At 40.5% G+C, this 23,901-nt stretch overlaps 1 protein-coding gene across 5 annotated transcripts in view; it reads right to left on the bottom strand.

Moving 5' to 3' along the window:
- The window catches only part of GLI3 (GLI family zinc finger 3), a 338,369-nt gene that overhangs the window by 97,921 nt on the left and 216,547 nt on the right, over positions 1-23,901 (bottom strand). For all 5 annotated transcript variants that reach the window (XM_077269180.1, XM_077269181.1, XM_077269182.1 and 2 more), the window contains 2 exons: positions 4,988-5,193; positions 243-395 (listed from right to left, as the gene is read on the bottom strand). In XM_077269180.1, coding sequence (XP_077125295.1) covers positions 243-395; positions 4,988-5,193 — 359 coding nt within the window. The remainder of the gene's footprint in view (positions 1-242; positions 396-4,987; positions 5,194-23,901) is intronic.

The following is a 23,901-nucleotide window of genomic DNA, read 5'->3' as shown; positions in this document are numbered from 1 at the left end:
TGGGATCCATGTCAGATTCTGAGTTTGGCCTTTTTAGAGATCACATAATACCATATTTTCATATGGCTGTATCTACAGCATGCTACACTGAATGTCATTTTTCCAACCATATTCTTCCCCAGAAGCACAATAGTGCACACAATACACTGGGCATTAAACTACATATTTTACATTACATTATGGTGTGAAATATTATGCATCCGAAAAACAAAATTCAAGGATGGAACTACTGCATTACTTACTTTCCATAGCATGAAGATACTCCATATGAAGGGCTGCAGCTCCAACACCTGGAGTTGCTGGGGAAGTGATGATATCAGCATACGGACTACGCTGTCCTGTAAGCAGGGCCATATGTTGGTAATATTCAGCAGGGCTCACACTGGCATGTGGAACTGCAAAATACAATAGACAGGTGCATGACCACAAGTTTTACGTCGCAAGCGTCAAGATGTTTTTTAAGCATGATACCTAGACAGATGAAAAAAAATAGAGGAACACTAGCACATCATAATATAACACCAAGACAATTAAACTTCAGGGATACCAATCTATCTGGTTAGGAATTACCAGAAATCGTGCTAATGAAAGCGACATCAGATGCAGTGGAGAGGCAACAGTATGAAAACGCCTAAACAATTAATAGCTTTGCTGGTTTTGGTGGTGGACTACCACTCTCTCCCTAACCTTCCTGACTGATTCTTCCAAAGTTTTGCCTTTTGTTAGTTTAGAAATAGTAGCATGAAGTGGAACCTGCAGCCCATTCAGGCTGAACAGGTAGCCTAGATCCTATACCATGGCACATCAATATGTTCTATCTCAAGAAGGTTTCCTGTATCTCCCAGTGCAGTATCAAAAACATGGACAAGTAACCAGTAGCCAGGCTGTTACATGAAGTGAGCTGGACAGGCTCAGTATCTACTCCTTTGTTTGAGGAGGAATAGAAGGAGCACTGCCAAAACACTACAAAATGGCCTTCAGTAGGTTACTTGTGTTGTAAGTTTCTGACCAGGCTCTTTGAGGAGGCATGAGAGCAACAATATTCTGTCTAAGGGCCAAATGGACACTGGGCCCGATGTCCATGGTATCAGGCTCTTCGCAGTCCAGCTGCATGCAGATGGATTGACATCCGCCAAACAACACCAAAATTGACGAGTCCACTATTGTTCCCTATTTTCTTCACAGATGCAGGTATACACTGAGCACATGTGACAGGTATGAAAGAAGATACCATGGTGAACATTATGTTATCTACAATATTATCCAGCATGACTGTTTGGGTTGTGAGTCAGTGACGGTCTAGGGAAGCATATTTTTCGAGGGTCGCACAGACAACAATAACATGACTGCTGTTGTACAAGGTGAAATTCTCAGAGCCATTCTCAGACCTTATGCTGGTGCAATGGGCCCTGCATTCCTCCTAATGCAGAAGGTGCCAAGCCTCATATGGCCAGAGTGTGTAGGCAGTTACTAGACGAAGCAGGCACTGTTGCTATGGCTGGTTCTCACATTCTTCAGAGCTGAATCTAACTGAAAATCTCTAAGACATTATGTATTAATGCATGCTATGCTGTCAACTAGTGAAACAGATTGTTTAGGAGCTCCAGGTCTGATCCAGGTCTGGAAGGAGATTTCCAGGACACCATCTGCCATTTCATTGGGAGTATGCCCAAATATTGTTGGGTTAAATACATAAAAAGAGAGAGCAAATGGGTTGTTCTGCACTGAAGTGAAAGAATGCAAGATGCCAATCCAGTAGTATGTGGTTTATTTGTCAACGCGTTTCTTTATCAGGACAACCACGATACTACTGGATTGGCATCTTCCATTATTTCACGGCAGCACAAAACATCCCATTTGCTCTCACTTTTCATGTATTTATTTCCTTGTGGGTCTGCATCAACCTAAAGAACTATCAGTGGTTGTGTGCACACAACACAACCAGGTGAGCACAATTTGTGCATTTCTGTTAATATTGTTGCACAGATAAGACCCTATTTTGCGCTTTGTCTCCTTCCAGTTTTTTCCTTCTCAAATACTGTTGGGAGGACATAGAGGCATGTTGGGGCCATACACACTACTTGCATTATGAGTTTCCATGATGAAATTCACACACATTGTATCCAACTTTGATGTCATGTTTTTACTTTTGATTTTCAAATGGTTGATAGAGGCATCATTTTGTTCTCAACTAATTACACAATCTAGATAGATAAATTTTCTGTTCATCAAGATCCAATGTGTAATGTAAGTGTTCACTTAGCTTTTTTAAAGAGAATTTGCAGATGGCACTAGAGACACAGTTTTCTTCCTTCTGGAATAGTGTTAACTTGCATACTTTTTCTATATAAGCAGAACCTTTAAGACTCATTAAATGAGACTTGATTTCTGCAAAGACATCTTACTCAGCCAACAAGTATCCTAATCTATACTGATGAAGAGCAAAAACTCTGAAACAGAGGTCTGCAGAATGGTGTCACTCTGGCTTGACTGATATATTTAGGTTTAAAGGAAATCTGTCACCCCAAAAATCGTATATGAGCTAAGGCCACCGGCATCAGGGGCTTATCTACAGCATTCTGTAATTCTGTAGATAAGCCCCCAATGTAACCTGAAAGGTAAGAAAAACAAGTTAGATTATACTCACCCAGGGGCGGACCAGTGAGGTCCGCTCCGATGGGTCCAGGTCTGGCGCCTCCCATCTTCATGCGATGATGTCATCCTCCATGCTTCGTGTCGCGGCTTCTGCACAGGCGTACTGATTTGCCCTGTTGAGGGCAGCATAAAGTACTGCAGTGCGCAGGCGCCGGGCCTCTCTGACCTTTCCTGGCATCTGCGCACTGCAGTACTTTGCTCTGCCCTCAACAGGGCAGACAAAGTACGCCTGCACCGGAGCAGCAGCAGAAGACAAGAAAAGGACGGAATCGTATGAAGATGGGAGGCGCTGGACCCGGACCACGAAGCCCATCGGACCCGAACCACATCGGGGCCGCCCCTGGGTGAGTATAATACAACCTGTTTCTCTTACCTTTCAGGTTAAATCGGGGGCTTATCTACAGAATTACAGAATGCTGCAGATAAGCCCCTGATGCCGATGGCCTTAGCTCATATATACGATATTTGGGGGTGACAGATTCCTTTTAAATTTCATTGATTTAAATGGCAACTACTTGGTGGCAATAGAGAAATCATTTTCTTATTAACAGAGGAAAACTAATTTGCAATTTACCCCAAGAAGCATTGCCTATAAGTCTCCCTAAGCCAGGCTACATTGCCACTAGAGGAATCAATATCGTCCAAAAACTACATCAGTGGTCTACATAAGGGTCCCATTCTAGTTTGGCTGATACTTCTAATAATAATAACTTTATAATGGGTTGGTCATTGACTTACAGCTATCTATGGAGAAATATTTTCCTATTGTTGAAGGAAAGCTAATTTGCAAAGCATATTTGTCTTCATGGCATCATCCTCACCACTTAATTTCAGTAGAATAAAAATGCTATTTTCTCACATGCTTGAGCTTTTAATTCCTGACTTTTTAAATATCTCTACTTGCTGTCAGTGAATGGGAAGGATTACATCTAGATTTGTCACATTTAGATGCTGAAAATTCCACAGACCTAGTGTTACACTTCTTGCAGCTGAGAGGCAGATCTAATCTGTGCAGTCCTGTTTCTGAAGCTTCTCTAGTCTTCAAAGTAAATTTTGTACAAATTTGTATGATCTATACCATATAATATTTATCCATTGGGGAATAAATAGATGCCAGATCTTATGACGATCTTATTTTCCTGGCTGAAAATCTGTCATCTTTGTTAGAAGTATATATATCCTGCTGTCAATCACTTGATCTTTCTTTAAAGAGGACCTGTCATCAGGTCACAAGTGACCAGATTTTGCTCTTTTTTTTATTCCCACTGCTCACTTAAGTATTCCGCTTTTTTTTCTTTTTTAACTCTGCTATAAAGAGATATAGATCTTTTTATTTAGTACTAATTTGTATGGTCATTACCAACAGGGTGTGGCACAAGATTCCTTGGGGGCGGAAGTATAGGCTCCTCTGTATTATTACCCTATGAGCAACATCCCTTTGTAAAGACTATAAGAAACTGCATAAAATAAAAAAAAGCCCATATTTCTAGAATTATATTTTGAATTTCAGAAAACAAAAAACAAATATTCAGTAAAGCAGTGGAAATAAATTAAGATAAAAAAAACTGTCCACTTTTTGACTGTAGACAGGCCCTCTTTCATGCTACTGCAGCTGTCAAAGATGATGAAAAAACGTTTATATAGTTATATTTCTGAATTACTGATCCTATTCACACATTTAGGCAGAAAAGAACATTTCTTGCTTGCACTTCAGGCTCTCGTCAACAGCAGTATTTGGTGCGAGAGGACAGAAAGCAAGATGTTTAGTGAAAGAGGAAATGTTAGCAATTTCCTACCATCCCGCCTTATCTTCTATAATTTATTAAGGTGTCTAATAGATAAGACATGTCCTTTGCTGTCCTGCAGTCAGCGCAGAAATGGCTGAGGATGCCTTTCACATGCTGAACAGGAATGGATTTGCGTTTAATAGTGCCTCATTTTACACAATGTTGATCATACCTATCATACCTGGCACTGAGACTGAGTCTATGTATTTGATAGTCATCTAAAATCCAAGCGGTTCCAATGTGAAATCTTAACATTCAGCTAGGATTACAATCTGATCAAACTGACAGTGACTATGATTAAGTTAGCAACAGCTAAAATCCAAGGTTCTCTAGTTCAGGTTTGGTCTTTTTCTGAAGACTTGTGAGGAGTAAATTACATATCATTTTACTGTATGAAAGTTAGCAAAAGGAAAGTGATAGGGATAATTTTATTTTATTACTCAAAGCCATCTGGTAAAGTAGGGGGGACAAAGCTGCAGCAATGACCACACACATTATAACACTACCTGCGAGTACCTTTCCAACTAATCGCCATACATACTCACCATCAGTGGGGCTGAGCCCCCGAGCTGCCGAGATCATGGAAAGTGAGGGGCTACTGTGCAAAGATCTGATATAGTCCATGTAGGGATTGATGTACGGATGAGGAGGGCTAAAAGGGGAGTCCGAAGCGGTTGCAGGGTTCCTGTGTGGTGATATCCGTATGAATGGAAGATCTGGATATGTTGGGCTGCTTGCTAATGCAGAAGGCCTGGAAAAGAAAAACAATGGGTAGTTTGAAAACTTAATTTGTGAACCAAGGGACTCAACTTTGATATTAAAGCAAGGTCTACATTTCTAGTCCAGACATTGCTGGAATGTATAGTAGCTAAGGCTGTGAATCATCTGACAACAACCATGACCCTGTCCATACATTTTGCTTTCTTCTTTAGAACGGTATTACCCAGTGCTTCACTAACTTGGCATAAGCAGGGGATCTGGGAAACGCGGTCCACGTTGTCAGTGTTCAAGAAAAGCAGCAGACATTTCAGCAATTTCTATATCAATATATAGCCTCACATCAAACACACATTGCCACTTGACTTTACAGTAATTCCAAGCCTTAACCAAGGTTATACATGATTAGAAAGCAAAGTCTGTTTTTTTTTCTTCTACAAACAGTGCTGTTCTTGTTCATTCAAGGGTAAGATGCTGAGCTGCAATACCAAACACTGCCCACAAACAAGAGTGGCACTGTTTGCAGGAGAGAAAACCATACTGTACCTCATTTTCACTCCAATTCCATTTACTGACATTTTATCGATCTATCTAAAATGTTTTGTGAGGGCCACCTACAAATGCGAAAAATTATGAAAATATGCTGTACTTTGTTAAAGGTGGTATCTTTTATGTACATTATTAATACTTTTTTATCACCTAACCAAAACAGAGAAAAACTCTTGAAGAAGACGAAAGACAGAGAGTCTAATTAAGTAACATGTAGCGAAGACAGAGGGCTCCTGAATACAGAAGAAGATGTGTTGTGATAATGGCGAGAGCTGCTATTGGCAGATGTCACCAAAGCAGACTGTAATCTAATGTTAGAGGCAGTTCTGCCATGTCTTCCAGGCTAGACAGAAAGATATCTTAATCACAGATCAAAGCAATTCCCGGGAGAGCTCCAGAGCCAATGAAACAAACTATGGTGGATGTGATACTTGTCTCTTCTCCCTCATTCCTCTATTATCTTCAGCATCTGGAACTTGGAAAACTTTGTCCTATCCTCAGCAGAAATTAAAATCGCTGCAAACTAAAATATGCAGACTTAAGAAAAAATTCAGCACTTTCTATTCAGCACTGGTAAAAAAAAACCAGCAACCTCCCCCCCCCCCCCTTAAAAAAAAAAGGCAAATATATGAAAATTGTCCTTCCTTTTTGGGCCAATATTTTTGCTTGAAGGCTTACAAGCCTTTAGTGGTATCCGACAGAATTTTTTTTGGGGTATGGTTCATCCGGCATACTTTTATTACTACCCTACAGCCCAGCAAATGTATTTCATCTTAGGAAAAAAATATCTCCTACCTACAACCTTCAGTAGAGCAGCACATGAGGTCACTGAGGCTCCGTAATACAGAATACTTTGCAGAGCACCATTATTTCCAAAATTGTTTACGTCATGAGGTCCAGTAATAAAAAGCTGCGAGGTGAGTGCCAATCATTCTGCACCATTGGCATATGCATTTTGTCATGAGATTGATGACGCATTACGCAATGTCCTGAAAAGTCCATCAGACTTGATGAAGACAGCCATGACTAAGTTCCTTCACATTAGCCTACAGAATAACACTCTAGACTGGAAGACCAGCTTACTGTTTGGTTAGTGATGTGTTGCGTGCAAATGATGCTACTGTGTCATGTATATTATAAGACACTATAATAGAAACTATTCGCCTTCATATTTCTTTGCTCTTAGAAATTAATGCCATCTCACAAGATTTTCTTAAAGGGCAACAGTTGATGGCAAATAGTCAAACAAGAAAGATCAACGGCAGAGAAAGAGGTGGGCAGAAGCATCAAAGACCTCTTAGCTATACAAATAAAAATGCTGTGAAAATATTTACTTAATCATTAAAAAATGTTAGAGTGTGATCTCTGGTCCTTCTTTTATTTGTGAACCAGTTATAACAGTATAAAAAGAGGATTTGTCTGTTAGTAAAAGAGGTACGGTAATATGCATCTAACACAGATGGGCAGACAGTACTGTTCATCCTTAGACCTTCGTCTCTTCCCACTTATCCTCTGTTTCAAACCTACTTGGATAAAATATGGTCTCTCAGAATTGAAAAGGAAACCACATGGTGTAAAGTAAATTAGCAAGCTCCTCCGTTCTGTCTACTGGAGTGGGTCATACTAACATAAAAATTTGGTCAAACCAAATCTCTACCTCAAAACAGATTTTTTTCCTTTTGTAACTGCATCCTGTTATAAGTGCACAATTGCTATTTCATTTAAAGCAGATCTGTGGATGCCCAACGCAGTGGTTGTTGTCATTTTGCCCACTTCCCCTAAAAAAAGAAAAAAGTCCTACAGATCTGGTCTTCTTTCACCTTTGCTTGTGGCTGATCACTGATCATATTCTGGGATGTGTGTCAAGAGATGACCAACTTTGAAAATTAGAAAAAATAAGATGATTTCCCAATACTGTGTCACGAGATGATTCTGATGCATGTGTCTATGCGTGGTTGTGAATTGCAGCCTAGTGATAGTGTATTACATTTGTTGAATGAGAAAATGAAGTTCTGAACCAAATTAGATTAAACGGTAAGATTGGACACATTTGTACCATCATGGCTAACTGCCACTACTAACTCTGCTCCTCCTTTTCCTTCACAATCACCTTTACACATGCTCATTAGGGTCTTTAATAGAAAGATTGGGTGTGGAAATTGTAAGATTTCTAAATTGAAAATTGTGATATCGGGAAAAAAAACACTGCAGAATAAAAAAGTAAATAACAACACAAAAACCTGATTTCAATAATAGGTCATTTTCTGATGACACACTTTCTGTAATTATAAATTGCTTGCGATTTCTCTTGAGCAAACTCATCTGTCAGGGAGAATCAGGAGTACTGATACACATTAGATGGTCGACTGCTCGTGTCGACATATGCTGGTTGTTAGATATGCCCACCTATTCTTTCTAAGGGCTCATTTGGCAGCACAGTGGCTCAGTGGTTAGGACTGCAGCCTTGCAGCACTGGGGTCCTGGGTTCAAATCCCACCAAGGACAACATCTGTAAGGAGTTTGCATGTTCTCCCCGTGTTTGCGTGGGTTTCCTCCAGGTTCTCCAGTTTCCTCCCACATTTCAAAGACATACTGATAGGGAATTTAGATTGTGAGCCCCATCGGGGACAGCGATGATAATGTCTGTAAAGTGCTGTGGAGTATGTTGGCGCTATATAAATAAAGAAATTATTGTTATTATTATTTGGACATCAGTGGCAATCGGTCCGAGCATGGACCACTAAAGCACGGATGGGCAGAGGCTCTCCCGCCCCAATTGTGACAGCTTCATATATTTCTATGAGGCTGTCAAGCTTCGGAGGCTGACAGTCAGGTTGTGTGTTGCAATCTGATATTGACTGTAATCCACAATCATGACATGAGCCCTAATAGTGTAGCACAACTGTGTAAAAATACAATGCTCATGTTACTTGGGAGGAACTTTGGAGACACTATTGGAGCAGTTTTATATCTTAACATGACTATCAGATGAGGATCAGACATTGATCTTTTAGTTTTTATAAGATAAAACTATAGTTAACATTATTTAATTATATGGTAATATATATTTTAAAAATAACACATCGGGCTTCTTTACAGAAATAGTATATGAACAGTCTGTTTTCAATTATCTAATAATGTGATAATGAAATAGTAAGGCTATTAGGAGAATGCACTTCAGTGTCTCTAGCTACATTAGTACCAGATACTGCAATGCTCTGAAGAATCTGGGCTATTCAAAAAAGAGGGCATGTCGTGTGAGAGCACACAGCTCAGGAAGCAATTAATTTGTCAAACAGCCGTTGGGAATCTCACACCTGCAGTCTTATAAATCCATACTACCGCAAACTTAACGGTGCTTCCTGCTCCATAATGACCAAATGGAGCAACTTAGCTTAGGATCAGTGTACAACACAAGGGAGATGATCTACGCTGATAAACTGGGACTATCCAGATATTTATACAAAAAACAGATGAGTACGGTAAGTGCTCCCTGAGATATCCATTTTTTTCACATACAAGAAAAATGGACCAAATTTCATCAGTGTTTTTATCAGTTTGGTCCAAGCTTCAGCAGTTTTTCTCAGATGAGAAAAAAAAAAAAGGTTCTACCGCATGCACTGTCCACAGTAGCAATCCGTGGAAAACAGACAGCACTGGGATGCCACTTGGATACAAGTTTATGGGTGAGATTTTTTTGTGGACCTAAAGACTTGCATTCCTGAGTTTCATCCTACATTCAGATCAATATCGGCCACGTCTCCACAATTTGCATGGGCCACAAAAAATGATGGCCATGTGGACAGCCCTATACACTATCATAGGTACAAGTGCTATTCGTGAACAAACACGGTAGCACTCATGCACGAAAAATTAATGTCTTAATGAATGAGTCCTAACAGTGCATTTATACTAGTTGATTACCAGAAAATGAGCATTCTTAGGATAATTGGCCAGAGGAATCAGGCTGCGAATCACCTGATGAAAGAGCAAATGTTCGTTAATTAAGTGAAATAATTTTTAAGATTGCTTAAAGGGGTTTTCCATATTTATTAAAGTAGACCCTAAACATTGTAAAATACCTAAAATAACCAACAGATTAGGTACTCACTCGCCCCCAGCTGTGTATGCGCAGCTGCAGTGATGCACACTGTCAAAGCCACAAAACCTGAGCAATGGCGGAGAGTTCCCACAGAACCAGGGGAAGGTAAGTGCCAGCTATGTTTGATATTTTAGAGCATTTGGTGTCCATCTTCCTGAAAGTGAAAAATCTATTTAAAAATCATCGTTCATTTTGACGGATAGCACTCGTCCCCATGTTATTCTGTGGTACTATGCACATATCCGATTTTTTTCTTAGACCGAGCCGGCCGGAGGAAAAAATTGCAGCATGCACGTTTTGTCCTGAAAATCTGATGGCACTCGCCCACTCAACTTTATGGGTCCATGGAAAATATCGGACCACATTCATCTGACATTTAAGCCGGGTCTGATTTTCACAGACTGACAATACAGCAAAGGTGGAGAAACTTTTTTTTCCATCTACCTCTGAAAAAATCGGATCACACTCTGATCACACTTTGATCAAACTTTGATCAGAGTGTAATTAGCATAAATGGAGAGAATTTTCTCAGATGATAGAAAAGCGGTCCTGTGAACCCAGCCTTAGATACAGAGTCAGTGTCTCCAAATCAATAGTAAATCCAAATAGATAACTGGCACGCATATGGTTGTACTACCACCAAACAATTGCAGAAAAAGCATGGGATATAACACAACAAAGCAGCCAATATTGAATTTGCATGTATGTTATTGTTGGAGGGAATTCTGTTTAGCTCCCTAAATGGGTTATCCAGGACTAGTTTCCTTTTTCTTATTGGCCTAAGAACTTATAAGCAGGTACCATAGTTGCTGACTACCTTACTACTGTACCAGGCACCGATCTCTACTAGCAACGAAGAAACATGCTCAGATAAGGTGTTATCCAAGAATGCTCGTGGCGGAATCAAGTTTCTCAGCCTGCTAAAAAAAGGCAAAATCTATAAAAAGACACTTAACTCCCAATTCATGAAGAGTCATCTTTGCTCAAGACAGGAACCTCACCTTGTGGAGGGAACCTCTAGGGAACTATAAATGAATGATTGTCCACCGTTGAGCTTAGAAGGGTAATGCCAAAAATGTCAATCAAAACGTTTTCTTTTTTTAATTACAGTGCCTTGCGAAAGTATTCTGCCCCCTGGAACTTTTCAGCCTTTTCCCACATATCATGCTACAAACATAAAGATATGAAATGTAAATTTTTGGTGAAGAATCAACAAGTGGAACACAATTGTGAAGTTGAACGAAATTTATTGGTTATTTTAAATTTTTGGGGAAATTCAAAACTGAAAAGTAGGGCATGCAATATTATTCAGCCCCTTTACTTTCAGTGCAGAAAACTCATTCCAGAAGTTCATTTTCTCTGAATGATGCATTGTCCTAAATGCCTAATGATGATAAATATAATCTACTTGTGTGTAATCAAGTCTCCGTTTAAATGCACCTGCTCTGTGATAGTCTCAGGGTTCTGTTTGAAGCACAGAGAGCATCATGAAGACCAAGGAACACAACAAGCAGGTGTGTGATACTGTTGTGGAGAAGTTTAAAGCCGGATTTGGATACAAAATGATTTCCAAAACTTTAAACATCCCAAGGAGCACTGTGCAAGCGATCATATTGAAATGGAAGGAGTATCATACCACTGCAAATCTACCAAGACCCGGCCGTCCCTCTAAACTTTCATTTCAAACAAGGAGAAGACTGATCAGAGATGCAGCCGAGAGGCCCATGATCACTCTGGATGAACTGCAGAGATCTACAGCTGAGGTGGGACAGTCTGTCCATAGCACAACAATCAGTCATACACTGCACAAATCTGGCCTTTATGGAAGAGTGGCAAGAAGAAAGCCATTTCTCAAAGATATCCATAAAAAGTGTTGTTTAAAGTTTGCAACAAGCCACCTGGGAGACACACCAAACATGTGGAAGAAGGTGCTCTGGTCAGATGAGACCAAAATCGAACTTTTTGGCAACAATGCCAAACGATATGTTTGGCGTAAAGGCAACACAGCTCATCACCCTGAACACACCATCCCTACTGTCAAACAAGGTGGTGGCAGCATCATGGCTTGCTTTTCTTCAGCAGGGACAGGGAAGATGGTTAAAATTGATGGGAAGATGGATGGAGCCAAATACAGGACCATTCTTGAAGAAAACCTGTTGGAGTCTGCAAAAGACCTGAGACTGGGATGGAGATTTGTCTTCCAACAAGACAATGATCCCAAACATAAAGCAAAATCTACAATGGAATGGTTCACAAATAAATGTATCCAGGTGTTAGAATGGCCAAGTCCAGACCTCAAACCAATCGAGAATCTGTGGAAAGAGCTGAAAACTGCTGTTCACAAACGATCTCCATCAAACTTCACTTAGCTCGAGCTGTTTGCCAAGGAAGAATGGGCAAGAATTTCATTCTCTCGATGTACAAAACTGATAGAGACATACCCCAAGAGACTATCAGCTGTAATCACAGCAAAAGGTGGCGCAACAAAGTATTAAGTTAAAGGGGCCAAATAATATTGCATGCCCATTTTCAGTTTTTGAATTTCCACAAAAATTTAAAATAACCAATACATTTTGTTCAACTTCACAATTGTGTTCCTCTTGTTGTTGATTCTTCACCAAAAATTTACATTTTGCATCTTTATGTTTGAAGCATGATATGTGGGAAAAGGTTGAAAAGTTCCAGGAGGGCGAATACTTTCGAAAGGCACTGCAGATGATAACATGTAGGTAGGAAGGTCACAGATAAAGGATGCAATAATACATAAAGTTAACCTAAACAGGGTAACCAGTAAGTAAAATATCAAATATAGAATTGCACAGTAAAACAAAGAAAAAGGGGGAGGTTGGGAGGGAAATGCTTCTGCCATCTCTTCTGGTAGGTGAAAGTAACAGTAATAAAAAAAACAGGCACACAAAAAGACTCCTTTTTCTAAAAGGGGAAACACCCATCCTAATACAATCAATATAAATATAGATAATAAAAACTGCAGTAGTTGAGGGTCCCCCTCATATAGTTATGTGTCCCCTTCGCTTAGTAATCTGGGGAGTTAAATTCTGCTGCTTCCGGTATTGTAACGTCGACAAAGCTACTGTTTGTCTTCCACTCTCTTCTGTTGATGAGGCGTCATTGCCGTTGTCATGCTGATTGACAGCTGGCTTCCACTGCACAATCTGTGGGGAACAGGCTGTCAATCAGCATGACATCAGCAGTCACGCCCCATGGACAAAGCCGCCCGGAAGAGCTGATCTGTTGACTTGAAGCAGCAGCAGTTTGTGACTGTTTTCAGATGTGTTGTGAATTCTGCTCTTGGGTTCCCTCCGGTGGTTGTTGGTAGTAATGCAGTTGTCCCTGGGTTGCAATCCTGGGCAGGTGTCCCTGCTGATTGCAGCTCTGACTGGGATATTTAGGTGTGCAGGATTCATTAGCCCTTGCCAGTTGTCCATTGTTCTTGGAGGTTTTGCATCTCTGTCTGGTTCCTCCTGCCCTGCTGCCAAATCAGCAAAGATAAGTGTCTGCTTTTGTTTCTACAGCTTTACAATTCAGTACTATTCAATGTTTTTTCTTGTCCAGCTTAAGGTACCTTCACACGAAACGACTTTGTAACGATATCGCTAGCGATCCGTGACGTTGCGGCGTCCTGGCTAGCGATATCGTTTAGTTTGACAGGCAGCAGCGATCAGGATCCTGCTGTGATGTCGCTGGTCGCTGAATAAAGTTCAGAACTTTATTTGGTCGTCCGATCGCCGTGTATCGTTGTGTTTGACAGCAAAAGCAACGATACCAGCGATATTTTACACTGGTAACCAGGGTAAACATCGGGTTACTAAGCGCAGGGTCGCGCTTAGTAACCCGATGTTTACCCTGGTTACCAGCGTAAAATGTAAAAAAAACAAACAGTACATACTTACATGCGTCCCCCGGCGTCCGCTTCCCACACTGACTGAGCGCCGCAAAGTGAAAGTGAAAGCACAGTACAGCGGTGACGTCACCGCTGTGCCCTGCTACTGCCGGCGCTCACACAGTGCAGGAAGCGGACGCCGGGGGACGCGTGTAAGTATGTACTGTTTGTTTTTTTCACATTTTACGCTGGTAACCAGGGTAAACATCGGGTTACTAAGCGCGGCCCAGCGCTTAGCAACCCGATATTTACCCTGGTTACCCGGGGACCTCGGCATCGTTGGTCGCTGGAGAGCGGTCTGTGTGACAGCTCTCCAGCGACCAAACAGCGACGCTGCAGCGATCGGCATCGTTGTCGCTATCGCTGCAGCGTCGCTTCGTGTGAAGGTACCTTTAGACTGTGTTTGGATATTTCAGTCAAGTTGGATTCTCAGGAGATGCAGATATATATTCCATGTCTTTAGTTAGATGGTGGAATTTTTGTATTATCTGCTGTGGATATTTTTAGGGTTTTAATACTGACCGCTTAGTATTCTGTCCTATCCTTTTCTATTTAGCTAGTGTGACCTCTTTTGCTAAATCCTGATTTCTGCTTGCGTGTGTCTTTCCTCTAATACTCACAGTCAATATTTGTGGGGGGCTGCCTATCCTTTGGGGTTCTGCTCTGAGGCAAGATAGAATTCCCATTTCCATCTATAGGGGTATTTAGTCCTCCGGCTGTGTCGAGGTGTCTAGGATGTGTTAGGCACACCCTACGGCTACTTCTAGTTGCGGTGGCAGTTTAGGGTTTGCGGTCAGTACAGGTTCCACCTACTCCTGAGAAAGTCTCATGCGGCTCCAAGGTCACCGGATCATAACACAGATGGCACTGGCAAAACAAGCAGGTAGTTAGCAACTATCTGCACGTCAACCCCATGAGAAAAAAAAGTAAAGTAGCCCCAAATAACTCCTTTAAAGATGCAGACAATTTTTGTTTTTACTCTTGTTTTCTCCTTCCCTTTTCCAAAATGCTATATAGAGGCTTGTCTTTTGTGAGATGAGTCGTAGTTTTGATTGAAAGCATTCATTTTACCATATAAATGTACTGAAAACATATATAAAAAAAATTCCAAGTGAGGTGGAATGGTGAAATAAAAATGCCATTCCGATATCATTTTTGGGGTTTCGTTTTTTGGGTTTCGTTAATTGTGCAGTAAAAATAACCAGGTAACATGATTGCATAGTTCAGTATGATGAAAGCGATGCCAAACACACAGTTAACTTACTATTTCACTTTACTGTAGGCTTGACTACACTTTATGCTCTCATTATCACTATTCATTGGGCAGAATATTAATTATAATTAAGGCCTCCTCCAGATATCAGTAATTTTTTTTTCAGCAGTGTTTTCATCATTGTTGGGTCAGTGTGTCAGTTCCTGTACATTGTAATGATAATCACAGAAAAACACATGGATTGCACATGTGTCACGAAGTGACTGTCCTAGCATGGCACGACCCAACGAGTGGACAGTCACAAAATGGCGAAACACAAAAGGGTACACCAGGGACACTTTAACAACGGTGGGCCCTGTCGGTAGGGAAGTGGGAGTGGACACCTCCTGCACTCACCTGAAGATGTGCCCTGCTCTTACTAGCATCCCTATATGTGTTCTTCCACCCTGCCGCCGAGCAGGATACCTAATCCCTCACTTGCCCTGCTCCTATCGCTAAGTAGGGAATTGGCAAGTGAGAACACTGGTCCCACTGCTGCACTAAGGCAACACAAGGTAAGGTAAGACAAACACCACAGGGAAAAGGAAACACAAAACACTTAGCTTTTCACTGCTGAAAAGCTCTGCACAGAAGAGTAAGGCACCAAATTACTGCATTCAACTGAAGCACCACTGAACCAGCAACCTCCAGTCTTCAGCACGGTTGGTATCCAAAAGGACCTGTATAACCAACAGTTAGCTGATGCATTAGGTGACCTTTTGAAGGATGGTGGGAGTGGTCACCAACCACATTAGCAGTCTAGGCAGCAATGTAATTACACCAGCAGCCACCGGGGGCTAGGGACAGACATTAACCCCCGATGGCTTGAAAGGAGAAAAGTTTTAATATGAAACGCCAAATCTTTCACAGATCCAAAAATGGATTTTGACCCCACGGGTGTCAATGTCAGCTGGCATTGGTTTTTCACAAACCCACATACTAGTATCAATAATTTTGATCCCTGACTCGGAAGAAAAATCACACACAATCAAAAAAAAATGGATGTGTTAACAACTCCATAGATTATAATGTGTACATGTTCTTTCCGCTAAAAAGATGGAACAAACACATAATTGAAAACAGGACGTATAAATGCGTTTGAAATATTTTCAGCCCACAGCATCAGTCATGTGTAAGGTAACAAACTGACCATCAATTACTTCTCCCACCCCGGAAATAGACGCTACCTCCTCGCCGTTGCTCCTGATCAACTGAGGCTTTGACTTAAACCTCAGGGGCTCCTGCTGACCCGAGTGATTGGCTGCTGCGCTGTTGGCATGAAGCCAATTAATGGAGATCAAGCAGTGGCGGTGAGGCAGTGCTAGACCCAGGTCTGGTAAGAAAAGCTAAGTTTGATATTATATATGTCACTGAGCCTAGTGGCTCAAAAGATGGAAACAACCACTATAACAAGGACTATCTGTCATTTCATTCATGCATCTTGCTATTTTATAAACAGCCACCTGAGGTGATGCCCCTTTTATGATGCCCAAGTATCTTTATAGATCATTAAAAAAAAAAGGTTTTTATTGTGAGATAATCCTTATACCTTAATTAGAATATTTTAAAATGAAAAAAAAACCAAAACCTTAAGGCCATGTGCACACGTTCAGTATTTTTCGCGTTTTTTTCGCGTTTTTTCGCTATAAAAACGTGATAAAAACGCGAAAAAAACGCTTACATATGCCTCCCATTATTTTCAGTGTATTCCGCATTTTTTGTGCAAATGTAGCCTTTTTTTCCGCGAAAAAATCGCATCGCGGAAAAAAAAGCAACATGTTCATTAAAATGCGGAATTGCAGGGGATTCCGCACACCTAGGAGTCCATTGATCTGCTTACTTCCCGCACGGGGCTGTGCCCACGATGCGGGAAGTAAGCAGATTATGTGCGGTTGGTACCCAGGGTGGAGGAGAGGAGACTCTCCTCCACGCACTGGGCACCATATAAGTGGTCAAAAAATAAGAATTAAAATAAAAAATAGTCCTATACTCACCCTCTGATGGCCCCCGAAGTGTTCCCGCCTCTGTGCTGCACGCTGGCTTCGGTTCCTGTAGCTGGTGTGCGGTGAAGGACCTTGCCGAATGACGTCACTGTCCTGTGATTGGCCGAGACCGCTCACGTGACCGTGACGTCATGGAAGGTCCTGCGCGCACACATCAGCTATACGGAACGGACGCCGGTGAGGAGATCTGATGTCTGCGGGTGAGTATAAGCATTTTTTTTATTTTTTTTATTATTTTTAAACGTTCTATCTTTTACTATAGATGCTGCATAAGCTGCATCTATAGTAACAAGTTGGTCACACTTGTCAAACGCTATGTTTGACAAGTGTGACCAACCTGTCAGTCAGTTTTCCAAGCGATGATACAGATCGCTTGGAAAACTTTAGCATTCTGCAAGCTAATTACGCTTGCAGAATGCTAAAAAAACGCAAAAAAAACGGAAAAAAAACGCAAAAAAAAAAATGCGGATTTCTTGCAGAAAATTTCCGGTTTTCTTCAGGAAATTTCTGCAAGAAATCCGCAATGTGTGCACATACCCTAAGGCTATGTGCACACGTTCAGGATTTCTTGCAGAAAATTCTGGAGAATTCAGGACATTTTCTGCAAGAAATCCGCAAGAAAACCGCATGGGTTTTTGCCGCGATTTTGCCGCGGTTTTGACGCGTTTTTGCCGCGGTTTTGACACGTTTTTGCCGCGGTTTTTTCCGGACACTTCCCAATGCATTTTAAGTGGGAAATCCGCAAAAAAAACGCAAAATGAATGAACATGCTGCGTTTTTTACCGCGATGCGTTTTTACCGCGGAAAAAAACGCATCATGTGTACAAAAAGTGCAGAATTCATTAAAAATGATAGGATGCATAATATAAGCAGATTATTTGCGGTTTTATAGCGTTTTTATAGGGAAAAACCGCGAAAAAACCGCGAATAATCTGCAACGTGTGAACACAGCCTTAGAGTACTATGAAAAGCTGACAAACAACTTTCTTTACAAATCCAGCTGAAGAGCCAGGTATTGTATCTTTAGGGTAGTATCTTTTGTTAGGCCATTATGCTTTTCAAATATTCCCAAGGATATTAGTGGAAAGCTTGTATGATTAAACATGTGCACTTTCCTTTGAGGTTCATTTCATAAAGCTCTAAATACTGCATGGAAATTTCCAAGAGTCTGTAATCAGTTAGATGAAGATCGGGTCTCCCTCGGACCAAAGCCCGGTCGTCACTGATTAGAACAAACAGAGCTACATATCAAGGCAAAATGCTTTAAACTGAGCCTCAAAGTTCTAATACTGAAGGACCTTTTCACAAGTCACTTTACTGCTATTAGACGATTCCACATTTACATCGTTTTCCCCATCCAGGTCTCAGCTTCTTTATCTGTATTCTTTCAAATCCTGAAATTGCTTGGATAAGAGTGAGGTATTTTTTTTCTTTTGCATTTCTAAGAGCAGTCTGAACTTTCAGTGGAATTGAAGAGGCTTTGTGTCAAGTACAGCTAAATCCAGCCTTTCCGTATCAAACCACTGCGAGAAAATTACTGTGAGGATGATAAGGCTGTGAGATATAATAAAAAGTGACTCTACTCAATTTACACTGCAATATTGGTATGACTGAATATTTCTCATTCAGGTGACTGATAAAATCACTAAACTGTATAGCAGATAAATAGAGGAGGCTTCTGTCAAGAATAAACACCATTAATCATGAAGTCTCAGCCACAGAGTGGATGTGCTTAGTATGGCTGTAGACGCCAGGCAAACATTGCATGTAACCTGCACTTTTTTCTTTTTCTTCTCCATCTCTATCCTTAACCTCATAACCTCTGATTATTTTTCTCCATTGAGGAAGAGTTGGACAGTCGCTCCGCAGTCCGATAACCTCCTAATGATTCTGGACCAGTCGGAGAGTGGCCGCAGTATCTATCAGTGGTGGGTAGTATAATCAGTAAAAATAAAGAAGGTGGCCAGGAATGGCTATCTTAGGATGGATGACTCTATTTGCTTATGCATTACCTATTAGCTGATCCCAGACCCATTTTTTTAAAAAAAAAGATTGACTTATATTGGCAAAACTAGTCAGCTTTAGCGGTGTAACGTGCACTCTGAAAAAGAAAAGTGTTGAAACAATTGTTTAATACCTTACAGAGAATTAAAAAAAAATCAATTTATGATATTACTAATGTATGTAATTGTAATTTTTTACATTTAATAATAATTTAATAATAATTGTATTTATATAGCGCCAACATATTCCACAGCGCTTTACAAATTATAGAGGGGACTTGTACAGACAATAGACATTACAGCATAACAGAAATCACAGTTCAAAACAGATACCAGGAGGAATGAGGGCCCTGCTCGTAAGCTTACAAACTATGAGGAAAAGGGGAGACACGAGAGGTGGATGGTAACAATTGCTTTAGTTATTTGGACCAGCCATAGTGTAAGGCTCGGGTGTTCATGTAAAGCTGCATGAACCAGTTAACTGCCTAAGTATGTAGCAGTACAGACACAGAGCGCTATTAACTGCATAAAGTGTATGAGAACATGATGCGAGGAACCTGATTATGGTTTGTTTTTTTTTATGATAGGCCACACAGGGATCGTTAGGTTAATGCGTTGAGGCGGTAGGCCAATCTGAACAAAAGAGTTTTTAGGGCACGCTTAAAACTGTGGGGATTGGGGATTAATCGTATTAACCTAGGTAGTGCATTCCAGAGAATCGGCGCAGCACGTGTAAAGTCTTTTACATTAAAGACTTTTAAAGATATTTATCTTTTTTTATTGTCAGTAAGAGGGCATTTGAGGCCTAGTTAAAGCTTCTTCTGTAAGTGACCAGACTAAAGCTAATAAGAAAAATCCTTCAGATTCCAACATTAACGATCCATTGCTTACAACAATCATATAGTGTGACTGGGTTGAGTGACTGCACGTGTCCTATAAATGCTCGCTGATCGAACACAAAATTGTTTATGCCAGCGAAAAAATTCTCAATTATCCTTGAAAAATTGTAAACAGAGACTGTTAATAATAATAATAATAATAATTTTATTTCTATAGCGTTGACATATTCCGCAGCACTTTACATTTTAGAGGGAACTTGTACATACAATACAGTAGATATTACAGCATAACAATAAGCACATAGATCAAAACAGATACTAAGAGGAATGAGGGCCCTGCTCGCAAGCTTACAGTCTATGAGGAAAAGGGAGACACGAAAGGAGGATGGCAATAATTGCTTTCGTTGTTCGGACCAGCCATAGTGTAAGAATCGGATTTTCATGTAATGCTGCGTTAACCGGTTATCAGCCTAAGTATGCAACAGTACAGACACAGAGGTCTATGAAATGCATAAAGCTTGTGAGAACATGATGCGAGGAACCTGGTTATGGTAAAAATGTTGAATAGACAACACAGGGATAGTTAGGTTAATGTGTTGAGATGGTAAGCCAGTCTGAACAAATGTATTTTTAGGGCACGCTTAAAACTGTGTGGATTGGGGATTAATCGTATTAACCTGGGTAGTGCATTCCTAAGAATTGGCACAACATGTGAAAAGTCTTGGAGACAGGAGTGGGAGGTTCTGATTATTGAGGATGCTAACCTCAATTCATTAGCAGAACGAAGGGCACAGGTAGGGTGGTAGATTGAGACGAGGGAGGAGATCTAGGGTGGTGCTGAGCCATGGAGTGCTTTGTGGGTGAGGGTAATAAGTTTGTACTGGATTCTGGAGTGGATGGATAACCAGTGTAATGACTGGCACAAGGTAGAGGCATCGGTGTAACGATTGGTGAGGGATATGATCCTGGCTGCAGCATTCAAGACAGATTGGAGAGGGGAGAGTTTGGTAAGAGGGAGGCCGATTAGTAGAGAGTTAAAACAGTCCAGACGAGAATGAATAAGAGAAACAGTGAGAGTTTTTGCAGAGTCAAAAGTAAGAAAGGGTGGAATTCTAGAAATGTTTTTGAGCTGCAGATAACTAGAGCAAGCCAGTGATTGGATGTTGGGGGTGAATGAAAGCTCGGAATCAAGTATGACCCCAAGACAGCGGGCGTGTTGCTGAGGAGTAATTGAGGAACCACACATGGAAATGGCAATGTCAGACATAGGCACATTAGTAGAGGGAGGAAACACAAGGAGTTCAGTTTTTGACAGGTTCGGTTTCAGATAGAGGGGGGACATGATGTTAGAGACAGCAGTAAGACGATCACTAGTAATTTCTAACAAGGCAGGCATGATATCAGGAGTAGAGGTGTATAATTGGGTGTCATCAGCATAGAGATGGTACTGGAAACCAAATCTACTGGCTGTTTGTCCAAAAGGGGCAGTATACAAAGAGAAGAGGAGGGGGCCTAGAACCAATCCTTGAGGAACTACAACAATAAGGGGAAGATGAGAGGAGGAGCCAGCAAAAGATACAGTAAAGGAGTGGTCAGAGAGGTAGGAGGAGAACCAGGAAAGAACGGTGTCCTTGAGGCCGATGGAGCGGAGCATGGTGAGGAGGAGCTGATGATCTACGGTGTTGAATGCTGCAGAGAGATCCAAGAGAATTAGAAGGGAGCAGTGATCATTAGATTTAGATGTTAGTAGATCATTAGAGACTTTAGTAAGGGCAGTTTCAGCAGAGTGTAAAGAGCGGAAATCGGATTGTAGAGGGTCGAGAAGAGAGTTATCTTCACTTGTTCAAAAATTAGATAGGCAAATAGTAAGAGTGGAAACTCAAGTCCTAAATATGGACTACTCTCAGAGATTGGTTGATGGTGTTCGGAGATAAATGTTCAGTAGCAGGTGGAGCATTGCAGCGAACACATATTCGTGTCATGTTAATAAATGAAAATGCTACTGTTCATATATAAAATCATGAAATTAATTTGATTACAATTTCTTTGTACAGGATCAATGGAAATATTCGAGCATGAAGTTATGAGTTCATGTATTCAAGATAAATAGTATAACTTATGGGGTTTAAACTGTAAACACAAGTATATTAACTTAGGCTGCTTTCACACATCAGTTTTTTGACGTCAGGCACAATCTGGCGAATTTTGAAAAAAACGGATCCGTTTTTTTCTCATATACTTGTATTAGCGATGGATGGCCTCACGTTTCATCTGTTTTTTGCCGGATCCATTGGAAATCCATTTTCCGGCGGCCAGAGAAAACGGACATAGGAACTTTTTTTTGTCCGCCGAAAAAACGGACAGAGATAGATCCGGCGAAAAACGGGTGAAACGTGAGGTCAAATGGAGTGTCTCTCTCTCTCTCCTCCCCAGAATCCAAAATAGCCAACAGATCCACAAACTAGGATCCGGCGAAAAAACGTTGCATCAGACCGGATGTGTTGCATCAGTTTTTCACAATTTCCGATGGATCCGTTTTTTCAAAATTCGCCGGATTGTGCCTGCCAACAAAAGACTGATCTGTGAAAGCAGCCTAAGGTTATCTGTCGGTGTGATCACATTCACGATGTTACATGTTACAATATATCCTGTATAAACGCTTGGGTGACATCACTTACTTGCTGTGAGTTACAATCGCATCATTCATCATTTAAATGATTATCTGCTCGAGGAAATGAACCCTAAGACTTTATAAACAAACATATTTGCTATTTTTAAATTACACATATGCTTTACGCTTCTTGCACATGTTCGATGATCATTTTCATTGACCGAACTTTACTTTTTTGTACCCAATGCGAAAGATAATAGTAACCTTGCGGAACTCATTCAGATGGTCTACAAAAGTTAGTAATAGAGTATGAGCCATACACTGGGAGTACTTCAAAAACAGTTTACTAGTCCAGGGCAGCTGTAAGTGGGGACTATTAAAAAGATTCAGAAATCAATCCCTTTACAAGAACTTTGGGGTTGGCGCTTAAAGGAATGTCATTCAAGCAGAAAATCAGATGGAAAGGAGGGGGGATGTTAGAAGAAAGAGACCAGGGATCCCTATGGGAAGAAAGACAAAATAAACATTTTTACAAAGGAAACAAAGACCCCTTTAACAATAGCCCTCCAAACACTTGAGTGCACTGGAACTTTACTGTGAGCACAGTTCACAAAAGCCTAAACAAAGGACACCCTTCACAGAAGTAAATTTTCTTCAAGACAGCAATGTCCAACCCTGTCCTCTTTATCTCTAACTTACTCCTACACTCATTTCTTGGACTACCGAAGTATTGGCCCTGATTTATAAATATTTCAGAATAGCCCATAATGCATTATGACACACAGTCATTAACATTTTAGAACATTATTAATATATGCAATTATTGCTATTTTTTTAAGGTAAGCAATAGGAACAGTTATATTTCACAGTAGAAAATAACCCAAAACGTTAAGTCAACAGATTGCTAGAACGGCATATTATATTGTATAATATAAGCTATTCCTGACCTCAAATAATATCATAAAATGGAAGCTACTGATACGTAATCCAGTGATTGGGTGCATCTAGTTATACAACCTGATCAGAGTGCAGCATGATTAAGTATGAAGAAAATATTAAATGCATTATGAAATAAAGTATAAAAGCAGTATGACGTAAGTATAGTACAGTATTAATAGAAAATTAAGTCCTGTATGAATACAGTATGATCTAAAGTAAGAATACAGTATGAATTATACTAAAGTATGAATATAAAATGATGTACAGTATGAATACAGTATGACGTAAACTATAAATACAGGATGAGGTCTAGTAAAGTATCACTAAAGAATGAAGTACAGTATGAATACAGGATGATGTCAAGTACAAATACAGTATGATGCACAGTAAAGTGTGAATATAAAATGAAGCACAGTATGAATACAGTATGACGTAAAGAATATATACAGTATTGAGTATAGTAAAATATGAATACAGAATGAGGTACAGAATGAATACAGTATAAAGTAAAGTGTGAATTTAAAATAAAGTACCGTACAAACA

This window comes from Ranitomeya variabilis, chromosome 6, assembly GCF_051348905.1.
Source record: "Ranitomeya variabilis isolate aRanVar5 chromosome 6, aRanVar5.hap1, whole genome shotgun sequence".
Taxonomy (NCBI): Eukaryota; Metazoa; Chordata; class Amphibia; order Anura; family Dendrobatidae; genus Ranitomeya; species Ranitomeya variabilis.
Note: the sequence above shows the minus strand (reverse complement) of the source record. Positions and strands in the feature narration are given on the sequence as shown.